Source organism: Branchiostoma lanceolatum, chromosome 4, assembly GCF_035083965.1.
Source record: "Branchiostoma lanceolatum isolate klBraLanc5 chromosome 4, klBraLanc5.hap2, whole genome shotgun sequence".
Taxonomy (NCBI): domain Eukaryota; kingdom Metazoa; phylum Chordata; class Leptocardii; order Amphioxiformes; family Branchiostomatidae; genus Branchiostoma; species Branchiostoma lanceolatum.
In genome coordinates this window covers 31,987,313-31,998,495 of record NC_089725.1, presented here as the reverse complement: position 1 = coordinate 31,998,495, position 11,183 = coordinate 31,987,313, and the positions used below count along the sequence as shown (strand labels likewise).

Sequence of the window (11,183 nt, the reverse complement as noted above, 5' to 3'; positions counted from 1 at the left end):
TTAGAAGGAACAAGTGGGGTGTGAGCTTAGACTAGCGATTCTGTGGCGTCTCTATCACTGATTTTTGGTCATTACACGTACTTAGAAGTGACCTCTAGCAGCTAACAAGTGAACTGCAGCAGAATGACCGGCTTGAAGTGTCCTCGGAAATTGCTGACATGACCACTATGGTCTAAAAATTCAAAAATGTTATGAGTTCAGGGGACCAAGGAGACACACAAATTTATTCATTTATTCAGATTTACCACATTTGCGGAAGGATTGACATAACAGGTGATGAAACATTACGGATTCTGTATTCAAACTCAGTTCTTCACCAAATTCACCAAACCTCCGTGGCAAAACGTATTTAATTTTTACAGATGACAATGTGACATTAGGTCCACCATAATGATATATATTTGACTAAGGAGGACTAGATCTCCTTAACTTGATAAACACAAATATCAGTGTTTGTTTGTTCGTATTACACACCCGGTAAACCACCTCAAGGTGTAACACACCAGGTTTGTACTGAACAGTACAGGCTACATATCCGGACAGATTTATATGATCCACACACCGGGAAGGATCCCTAATCTTTTCGATAAGTGTGGTGGGTTCTTTAACATGCTCAGGGTGTGGCTCTCCTCGAACACAGGACCTCCATTTAACGTCCTATCCAAGTGACGTCCCTAACCGAAGCCAGGTACTCATTTTCACCTGAGTGAAGTGAGGGAAGTCACGTTAAGCTCCTTTCCCAAGGGTACAATGTCAATGGGACAAATCAGGGAACCCCGGATTCGAACCCGGGGCAAAACACCCTGCCACTGCGCCACCGCCACAAAGTGTGAGACTCAAAAAGTCAAAGATATAAACCCAAATTAAAATCAATATAATAAATTATCTTAAAAGCATTCGTTATGATAACTGCTGAGTTCCGCTTTATTTCCTAATGATATGGTATTTACAAAAACCTTGTTGTGAAAGAGGTAGTGTTTTTAGCCCCTGTACTGGTGCCTTTTTTCTCTTCATCTTCTACTGACCTCTGCCTGACAGCAGAGTTGAGCAGGTCTGGTTGAATACTTGACAACACCCCTTGGTTGGGGTTACACGCCTTGGAGGTGGTAGTGCGTGGTTATTGCTGGTTCCTCAGGTGTTGTGTAACCTCCTCCCTGAACTTGGCTGGGTCTGGTATTAGAGTGGTTGTATATTAAGTAGAGAGTTCCACCCAGTCCAAGACGGTTCTTGGGAAGTAAGAGTATCTATAACAGTCCTTGTTGAAGATGATTTGTTTCTACGGGTTCAGATCATAATGACGTGATGCACATTACAAAAATATCACAAATTGCCGCCCATAGTTCTCAGTGCCTTTCAATACATGACTAAATGTCCTTAGCCACAATGAAGGTCTCCGTAGAGTGAATACATAGAAGACTGTGAGTTGAGGATCAGCTTTTGAAAAAGAAAGAGAACTGTTGTCTGGTCTGTTCCCTAATCAGCTATGCCACGAAACATCACGTTGTAGACAAAGCGACTGTTAATCTAACTATAATGCACATAAACTGACGGAGCCTGCTAAAATATGTAAAAGGCGACGACCATTTCAAAAGGCGATGGCCGTTTACGAGACCGGAATAAGTCCAGGCTACAGCTGTCCGTGTCTGCTCCAGTCCTAGTGGCCGTACTTGGGGGCAAAGTTCACTGGTTACCCACCATGTAGCACGACACATGCCCGGCATTTGACTTGACATGATTCACGACACATGCCCGACATTTGCCCGACCATCCCAGCCTACAGCTGGCCGTGTCTGCTCCAATCGTAGTAGCCGTACTTGGGGGCAAAGTTCAGCTCGCCCATCGTGTAGTCTGAGTCATCTGCATCGCGGATGCTGGTGGCTCCCCGCGTACTTTCCACGTATGACGGGGGAGCTGAAAAAACAGCACAGAGTTATGGCTAATACAGTAAAACACAATTAGACGGTATGCAGTATTGTCAAACAGACTTTTAAAAAATAACTTAAGATATGAAATACAGTCAACCCTCAGCAACCACTCAGGAGGAAAAATGGCAGGCATAATATAACCAGCTGCTGCTGCACAGCATGCCTGCGAAGCTGGTGTGTTACGCTGAATGGCGGTTATACTGGCTATATAGATACAGATACAGACAGAATGGTTGCTGGGATTAACTATGTTAAACAATGGACGGGACTGTTTTAATGTGGTTGACTGTGCCCGGTGGTTGCCAGACCAGGTTTGACTGTAGCCCCTGGATTCCCCAAATCTTATGCTAGAATGCTACACAAAGCCCCACAGATGCTCCAATATACCCTTTTAACCTAACACCTCCCTGCTGTGGTAGCATTTTGGCATTATACACTAATTCAGGTTACAGAGTTACAAAGCAAGGAGAAGGCTATATGAAATAAAAAGTGGTATAAGAAGAGAGTTTGTACTTGACACTCACGGAAGTCAAGGTTGGGTGCAGAGGGGACCTGGGATGTTGGTTGGCTGACGACAGCAGGTCCGGTGTAGGGAGGGGGGCCGGGGTGAGCAGGGGGGCCTGCAGAGAGTGTTCCCCAGGGGGGTAGGGCGCTGTCGTGGGGGTGGCGCCGGTAGGGGCCGATCTTGATGGGGATCCGGGTCTTCAGATTTGAGGAAAATGTGCCCTCGAGGCATGCCACAACCTGTGGGGTGTCGATGAAAGGACATTGAAGATATAATTTCTCTTTCTACAGTATTCACCATTTGGAGGCGGCCTTACCAGATCTACACAGAAATTGGCTAGAACAAACAGATACAAAGAGGGGCTTACTTTGTTCATAACAATAACAGTACTAGTACTAGATTTCAGTCAGACTTATCCGTGAAAACAATAAATGGTGTTTTATTACAAATGTGTGTAGCAAATGAAATGCTCATAATAGCCATACACATTGTATGATACTGTATACTGTATATATTGAATATAAGGTTACCAAAGTGCACATACTCTGCATAACTTCTACACACTGGCAGCATTCAAGACTGAGATAAAACTAAAGTCACCTACAAAACGACCAATAAATAAATCAATCAATTCATCAATCGATCCCAGCCTACACACTTACATCCAATCGATACTCGAGGTCGATGATCTTGCAGAACCGTAGCGAGGATGGGGGGACCGCGGGGACTCGGAGAACGGCGCCGTTGCCAGGAGAGAACGTCAGCGACTCGCCCCGCTTGCAGCCGGAGATTTTGACTCGCTGGACGAAGGTTTTGGCTTCTTTCGTCTTGGTCTTAATCCCCGAGAGCCACGTGTGGTAATCTCCATGGAACGTTGCAATCTGGAAGAAAGTATCGTTACATAAAAAATATGCCACATGAGAAATAACATGAGCTACATAACCCAACTGCCAACTGTTCTTCCAATAGTCGTCTCCTGTCTACTATCGACGGTGTCAAAAATGCACGGGAACACAAATTGAAATATCCTAAAATTATGATTGTTTAACTATTTTTTGACTGAGTGGGCCTTATTTTAATGTGGAGACCATAAACAACAGCCATTGTGGGTGCACCACAGGACATTTTGGGACGGTTGTCATAGTGTGCACCTGTGCATATTTGATGCAGTGGGTTCTTTAACGCAGCTCTCCTCGAACACGGGACCCCCATTTAATGTCCTATCTGAGGGACGTCCCTAACTGATGTGGCGTCGTGTGGCGTAATGGATAGAACATCCGACTGTCAAACAAGGGGACCCCAGTTCGAACCCGAGCTACCCCCAGACATGTCTGAACATGCGCCCGGACGTTGTGCCCTTGGGAAAGACACTTAACACAAATTCCGTCACTTCACTCAGGTGTAAATGAGTACCTAGCTCTTCTAGAGTTGAGGACGTCCCTCGGATAGGACGTTACATGGAGGTCTTGTGTTTGGGGAGAGCCACACCCCGCGCACGTTAACTTAAAGAACCCACCAAATCTTTCAAAAAAGAGTAGGGGCGTGTGCGATGGTCCAAAACCTTACAACATGGATTGACCTGATACATGTCAATAATTGCCGGTTTGTCGGCAGATGGATATACGTGGTCGGGAAGAAGAAGAAGCTCAGGTACTCATTTTCACCTGAGTGAAGTACTGAAGGTCGCGATAAATGCCTTTCCCAAGGGCACAATATCGGGCATATCAGTGGTTATAATGACACAGGATTATCATTGGAATGTACCTGCACCAGTCTTGCCTCCACGCCAGTGACGCCCTCCCTGCTGTTGTTGGTGAGGCTCCCCCTGATGACCATGACCTCGCCGGGGCAGTACACCGACCGGTCCGGCTGGACCTGCAGCTCCACCGGCCCGGTCGTGCAGCACAGGCTGCTGGGGGTGGTGGTCGTCCGGGACAGGTCGTGGGGATGCTGCCATTGATAGAAGAAATTGGTTATACACCCCTATGTTTGAACACCCCTATATATGTTCCCAACACAGGCTGCTGGGGGTGGTGGTCACCCGGGCCAGGTCGTGGGGATGCTGCAAACGACAGAAGGATGCGTATTTATCTTTATTTATCTATCTTTTAATTATATAGCCAGGGTGGCCATCTCAGTGCAAGACATTACTTTACAATGGGGCCCATTACATCCCTGTGTTCCAACACCACTATGTTCGGACAACCCAAAATTCACCTCTCCACTGCAAAAATAAAACCATGAAAACCTTTCAAGAGGCATTGTTGCAACTGGTGAGTGCAAGAATCCAAGTTGGTGTCCTGAGCTATTCCCACACACACACACACACAATGATTGGAAGAGAGTTTTACGTAATTACGAGTACCATGCTTTAGGATGCAGAATCAAGAAATAAGGCTTATGCATGTAAATAACATTAGGCACAAAGGTACCGGACTCAGACTTACAGTTCTAATAGGCGCTTCATGTGAATCCTCGTCGCCTTTATCCAGGACCGTGAATGCTCTTTTCGTGGTGCTGTCGAACTTCCAGGGTCTGTTGATGGTTCCCTTGACGATGTAGCGAACGTAGCCGTGTTCCCCCTCGAACGAGCACGGCAGACCGTCCGCGGGAAGTTGGTACTGGAACGGGAAGACGTGGCGACCCGCGGGCAGAACCGCGGTGTCCCCCTGTGAGCTTTGTTCTCGCGCTGCAATGGAACCGTTTGAATGCATGATCCTTGTACTAGTACTAGTATACACACTATACAACATAACGCTTCACTTTATACTACTCAATCTTCATTTTGTCCCTCCCCTTTAGTTTGCCCCCTCCCCATCTTCAGTTTGCCCCATGTTTAATTTGCACCCTCCCCATCTTTAGTTTGCCCCCTCCCATAATAAGTTTGCCCCTCCCCCTCTTTAGTTTGCACCCTCCCCATCTTTAGTTTGCCCCTCCCCCTCTTTAGTTTGCACCCTCCCCATCTTTAGTTTGCCCCTCCCCATCTTGAGGTTGCCCCTCCCCATCTTGAGTTTGTCCCTCCCCATCTTTAGTCTGTCCCTCCTCTCCATCTTTAGTCTGCCCCTCCCCATCTTTAGTTTGCCCCTCCCCATCTTGAGTTGGCCCCTCCCCATCTTGGGTTTGCCCTTCCCCATCTTTAGTTTGCCCCCTCCCCATCTTTAGTTTGCCCCTCCCCATCTTAAGTCTGCCCCTCCCCATCTTTAGTTTGTCCCTCCACCTCTATAGTTTGCCCCTCCCCATCTTTAGTTTGCCCCTCCCCATCTTTAGTTTGCCCCCTCCCCATCTGTAGTTTGCCCCCTCCCATCATTAGTTTTCCCCTCCCCATCTTTAGTTTGCCCCTCCTCATCTTAAGTTTTCCCCCTCCCATCATTAGTTTGCCCCTCCCCATCTTTAGTTTGCCCCTCCCCATCTTTAGTTTGCCCCTCCCCATCTTTAGTTTTCCCCTCCCCATCTTCACTTTGCCCCTCTCCTCTTTAGTTTGCCCCTCCCCCTCTTTAGTTTGCCCCTCCCCATCTTTAGTTTGCCCTTCCCCATCTTGAGTTTGCCCTTCCCCATCTTTAGTTTGTCCCTCCCCATCTTTAGTTTGCCCCTCCCCATCTTTAGTTTGCCTCTCCCAATCTTTAGTTTGCCCCCTCCCCATCATTAGTTTGCCCCCTCCCCATCTTTAGTCTGCCCTTCCCCATCTTTAGTTTGCCAACTCCCCATCTTCAGTTTGCCCTTCCCCATCTTTAGTTTGCCCCTCCCCATCTTAAGTTTGCCCCTCCCCATCTTTAGTCTGCCCCTCCCCATCTTGAGTTTGCCCCTCCCCATCTTTAGTTTGCCCCTCCCCATCTTGAGTTTGCCCCTCCCCCTCTTTAGTTTGCCCCCTCCCCATCTTTCGTTTGCCCCCTCCCTATCTTTAGTTTGTCCTTCCCCATCTTTAGTTTGCCCCTGTGACCCCATCTTTAGTTTGCCCCTCCCCCTCTTTAGTTTGCCCCCTCCCCATCTTTCGTTTGCCCCCTCCCTATCTTTAGTTTGTCCTTCCCCATCTTTAGTTTGCCCCTGTGACCCCATCTTTAGTTTGCCCCTCCCCATCTTTAGTTTGCCCCTCCCCATCTTTTGTTTGCCCCTCCCCATCTTTCGTTTGCACCTCCCCATCTTTAGCTTGCCCTTCCCCCTCTTGACGTTACCTCACAATTTCAGGCCTACCTGTGCCGAACAGGGTGACCTCGTGGTGAAAGTATGTCTCTGCTGCCTCGTAGGTTGTGGAGCTGTCATCGGAGCCGTGCTCCCACTCCACGTGGCTGTGTCCGTAGAACAGCAGCCAGACACCTGCAGGGCACAAACAAACATTGCATTTGTTGTCGCGTCGTGTGGCGCAAGTGTAGAGCGCGCGGCTGCCAAACAATGGGACCTGGGATCTAATCCTGGGTTGTGCCCAGAGACATGTCCGAACTTGTGCCCCGACGTTGTGCCCTTGGGAAAGGCACTTAACACGACTTTCCTCACTTCACTCAGGTGTAAATGAGTACCTAGCTCATCTAGGGCTAGGGACGTCCCTCGGATAGGACGTTAAATGGAGGTCCTCTGTTTGGGGAGAGCCACACCCCGCGCACGTTAAAGAACCCACCACACCTTTCGAAAAAGAGTAGGGGCATGCCCCGGTGTGCGATGGTCCAAATCTTACAGTCCGGTCTGGGATGACATCTTGAAAAGGTGCTAGTTCACCTGTTATGTCAATCCTTCCACAAAATGTGGTAAATCAAAATAAATAGATAAACAAACAAACAAACAAACAAGCTGTCATCGGAGCTGTGCTCCCACTCCACATGGCCGTGTGAACAACAGCCACACAATTGTTGGACACAAACTTCATTCAAGAAGAATTCAGGAAATAGTACAAAATCAAACTTTCTTCCAACACAAAGAGTACACATTAATAATAAGGATCAAATTTTCAAAAAAAGGTCACATGATGTGTGTAGGTCTCACGGGTTTAAGTTTGGAAGGGATTGATCATTATTTGTCCTGATGAAGGCGACGCTGGTCGTTGCAAGATTGATCCTTGTATACCCTTAAGTGTTTGAAGAAAGTTTAGCATTGTACGATTACTACATAGATGAGCAGTGGAGAACCTTTACTGAACGATATGCTGCCCCTAGGGCTGATTAAGCTACGGGAGAGAGTGAGGGATGAGCTTACATGATTAGAATTCAGGATAACAGATTACTACTAGTACTCTCCCACGCAGAGCCAACCCGCGTCCGTAATATGTACTGGACCAGGGTCGACTCTGCCAAACCAGCCGGGGAAAGTGACTATTGGGGTGTGGCATATAAGCAGCTGTAAGCCAATCATAGAATTGCCTAAAAATTGTCTAAAGGTGTCTTCCCCCTTACCTCTCATCTTCATATCCTCCGCCAGCTCTACTACCACGTGACCTTTGACACATTCCCCGGCCTCGAACACGTCCTTCTTGTCGTCAAACGCGATCGTGAACTGTCGGAGTTTCCCCATCTGTGTATCAAAAACTACAATCCATTCAAAAAATCAGTCTTGAGTCCATAAAAAGTTATCTTGCCACCCAAAATTCATGACCCTAGCATGTTCAGAACAGAAGATACGAAAAACCAGAAATTCTGCTGCAGTATCATAGAAAATAGCTAGGTGGCACATGATCGAACTTACTGCTTATTTTGCCGACAACTATCCACACACAAATCCATCCACAATTTTGCGAGATATGCTGTACTCCGCATCATAAACCCTCACACACACACACTGACACGTAGGTTCAAACAAACAAACAAACACCTACAAACGGCACCAACACATAACCTTAAGGTTATTGGTGAAGGTGATTTCGAAGGTAGCATGGTAATTATGAATAATAAGTCATGTTCACAGTGACAGAAACAGAGATTTACTCTGTTCAGCATACATATATCCATTATCCAATATGTGTAAAATATATACAGAGAGATAGATATAGATACATTTACCTCTGATATGAGAGTGGTGTTAGATAAACATCCCAGCTTGCTTACAGGCAGAGATGGTAACGTTGGACCATATAATATATTTGACTGCGCTTCTAGAACAATTTACCACTTATGTTTTATGGTTGATTCCAGGGTAGCTTGTAATCTAGAACCAAAATGGTCGATTACACTCTACGTAAAATGCACCGATTATATATGTATCATGTACTAAATTAGATTAAATTAGAGCGGATCGGCTACCCATAACGTTGAATTAAAGGGGGCCAGCATGGGGCTAGGGGTGTTACCATCAATACTAGATGTGCTCAATTCAGAGAAGCAGCAGTTCCAGACCTTGATATTAAGGTCAGGTGTCAATTACGCTTTATGTTCAAAGCACTGATTAATTATGCTGAACGTTACATTTGAACAGTCTAGCTACAAATCATGTGGAATTAAAACAGCTTATCACGCTAGAGATGTAAAACGGGCCCCCCTCAAATGGCTTGTTATTTTACTCCATGGGGACTCAAGCATCAACTGGTTCTGGAAACTGGACCTGGCATAACAGCATTATGAGAAACACCGAGAGGAGACCACTTTGCAATCTCCAAGCAGAGGTAAACAGGCAAAAGCATCAGGTTTCCCTGTTCGAAAGTCCCACCTCTACACGAGACTGAGAAATGTGACGATTTTGCCTTTCTACATTTGCTTCGAGATTACACGTTGGTCTCAAGATAATAATTGGATGATGATTTATGATGATGAATGGATGATGATAATAATATCAGGTGTATTTGCAGCCAGTGCCACAGGCAGGTACCTAGCGAAGCTGTCTGTTCTTTCGTTACAAACGTTACCAGATCCAAAATACGTTTAGGTTACCTTATATCTTATACCACAAAGCCTTCACGCTGCGTAGCTTTTGGGATCCAAGGCCGATGACTTCGGGGTGTTGTCTCTCTCCTTGGCCTCCCTCTTCCAGTATGATAAATAGACGCGTTTCTGAGATGTCGGAAGATGGGCGGCCTGGGCGGTGACTCACTCCACTCGTGACGGGCCTGCTTCTGGATGTCTCATCAGCGTACGGTGACCTGTGTGTGTCTGTGCAGCGCGATCTATCCTGTTCAGGGCGGTTTAATCACGACAGCGCGTCCTGTAACCGGGTGAACCCTCCCAGCTGGTACCTCGTACGTCATCTTCCAGCGGCCCGCTGCTAGAGTACCGCCCCGCGGTCATGCGCAGTAGGCTCTGTGATGGGGATCCCGCGCTCCAAGCAGATGTTGGGACGTATTGATTTTGACTGAATAGTTGATTGGTATGGTTGTAACGTTTGAAATCTTTTTTCCTTTTATTGCTGAAAATCTGCCTCTCAAAATGTTGCAATAAAACTCGTGGCAGATGGATTGAAAAGAATTGAAGAAAACGTTACGACATTTCCTCCAAAGGACTCATTCACGCGCACTCCTTTCCTTTCCATCCTTTATTCGGGGTTAGGTTTAGGAGGGCCTGCATGGGGGTTGTGATTACGAATTAAGAACGAGACCTCTGCCTGTTGGGAAATAGACTCTCGGCAGATGAAAATACATTACGTGAAAATATCAAGTATTTCTCAACTAATTGAAAAAAATCTTATCCAGTTGCTTGAGTAACTATTTTTGGCGTATCTTATATTATTATCAGGATGTCTAACCTTCATCAACGTACGAAGTATTTCTGTCTTCCTTTTAATTAGTCTTCTAATTGAATTGGGGGGAACTATTTGAGTCTAGGTACTACAAAGTGACACTTACACTGGTGACTACTACGCCAATCAACAGGACACATAGCGTAGAAAAGTCCAAAATACAGTATTCCTCTCAGGAAAAAGGCCATATCTGTTTTAAAGTACATTATTTCTGGATGAAAATTTACAGAATTGCTGACAATAAGGTCATCCCTAAGAATTGCAACTTTTTCGTAGAATTGAAACTTCATGAAGTTTTTCACATGTTTCTTGAGCTAGCATGGTTGTGTCGCTGGAGTAGGGTCAGTGCGCGAAAGTGCTGTCAACAAGTTGCCCGCTGTTTTTGGCGAAGCCTCAGGGCCGCAGCCTTTTTTCAAAGCTGTTCCTGGGTGTGTTCTACACGTTTCAGTCACCAAATTTACATGAAAAAATTGGATATTAGAACCTTTGGGGCTACATATTACTGATACTTTTTCATTTATCCTTTTTAGACCAACCTTTCATCATAAAATACGGTAAATTTTCAATTGAAACACAGAAATTTTCGTCCAAACAAATCAATAAGTTACTGATACTTCTATCATTCTTTTATCTGCACCCATAGTCACCTTTTTTTATGTGTCTGAAACTCAGAAATCCGCCCGAAAAAAAATGCAGTGCTGCACAAGAGAATGACGCGCTGCCTGGAGTACCGGCCATAACGGAAGAGGGCAGTGTAAAAGCTCCTATTACATTTCAAGAGGAAATCAATTAAAGTGTTGTTGTTGTTTTGCTTCATTACAAAATGCACAAGTGATGAATGAGGTACTCTACTAAGCTGGATCTTTTGTCCAAATATTCTTTACTTTGTGACAATGGTTATAGAATAAACAAAGTAAGATATCAACTAGACAATGACATACAGTGACTTGCTAGAGGAGAAAAGTTGTAAAAACCCAAAGGGGCGAGTACGCCGCTCACGGGATTAGAACCCGCGCCAGTCCCGATCTGCACGGCTTGGGAAATCAACGCGCTAACCACTAGGCTAAAAGGTCCGGACAAGTTAGACTGGTCAGTTAGTGGAGGTT

At 45.9% G+C, this 11,183-nt stretch overlaps 1 protein-coding gene across 1 annotated transcript; it reads right to left on the bottom strand.

Annotated features, from left to right (window-relative positions):
- Positions 1–1,120: 1,120 nt before the first annotated feature.
- Positions 1,121–9,638, bottom strand: LOC136432074 (arrestin domain-containing protein 3-like). Its single transcript, XM_066423092.1, has 8 exons — positions 9,276–9,638; positions 7,809–7,926; positions 6,619–6,741; positions 4,878–5,119; positions 4,195–4,380; positions 3,093–3,311; positions 2,450–2,669; positions 1,121–1,911 (listed from the first exon to the last, which is right to left on the bottom strand). The coding sequence occupies exons 2-8, from the start codon at positions 7,924–7,926 to the stop codon at positions 1,775–1,777; spliced, it is 1,245 nt and encodes a 414-aa protein (XP_066279189.1). The 5' UTR covers positions 9,276–9,638; the 3' UTR covers positions 1,121–1,774.
- Positions 9,639–11,183: the final 1,545 nt, after the last annotated feature.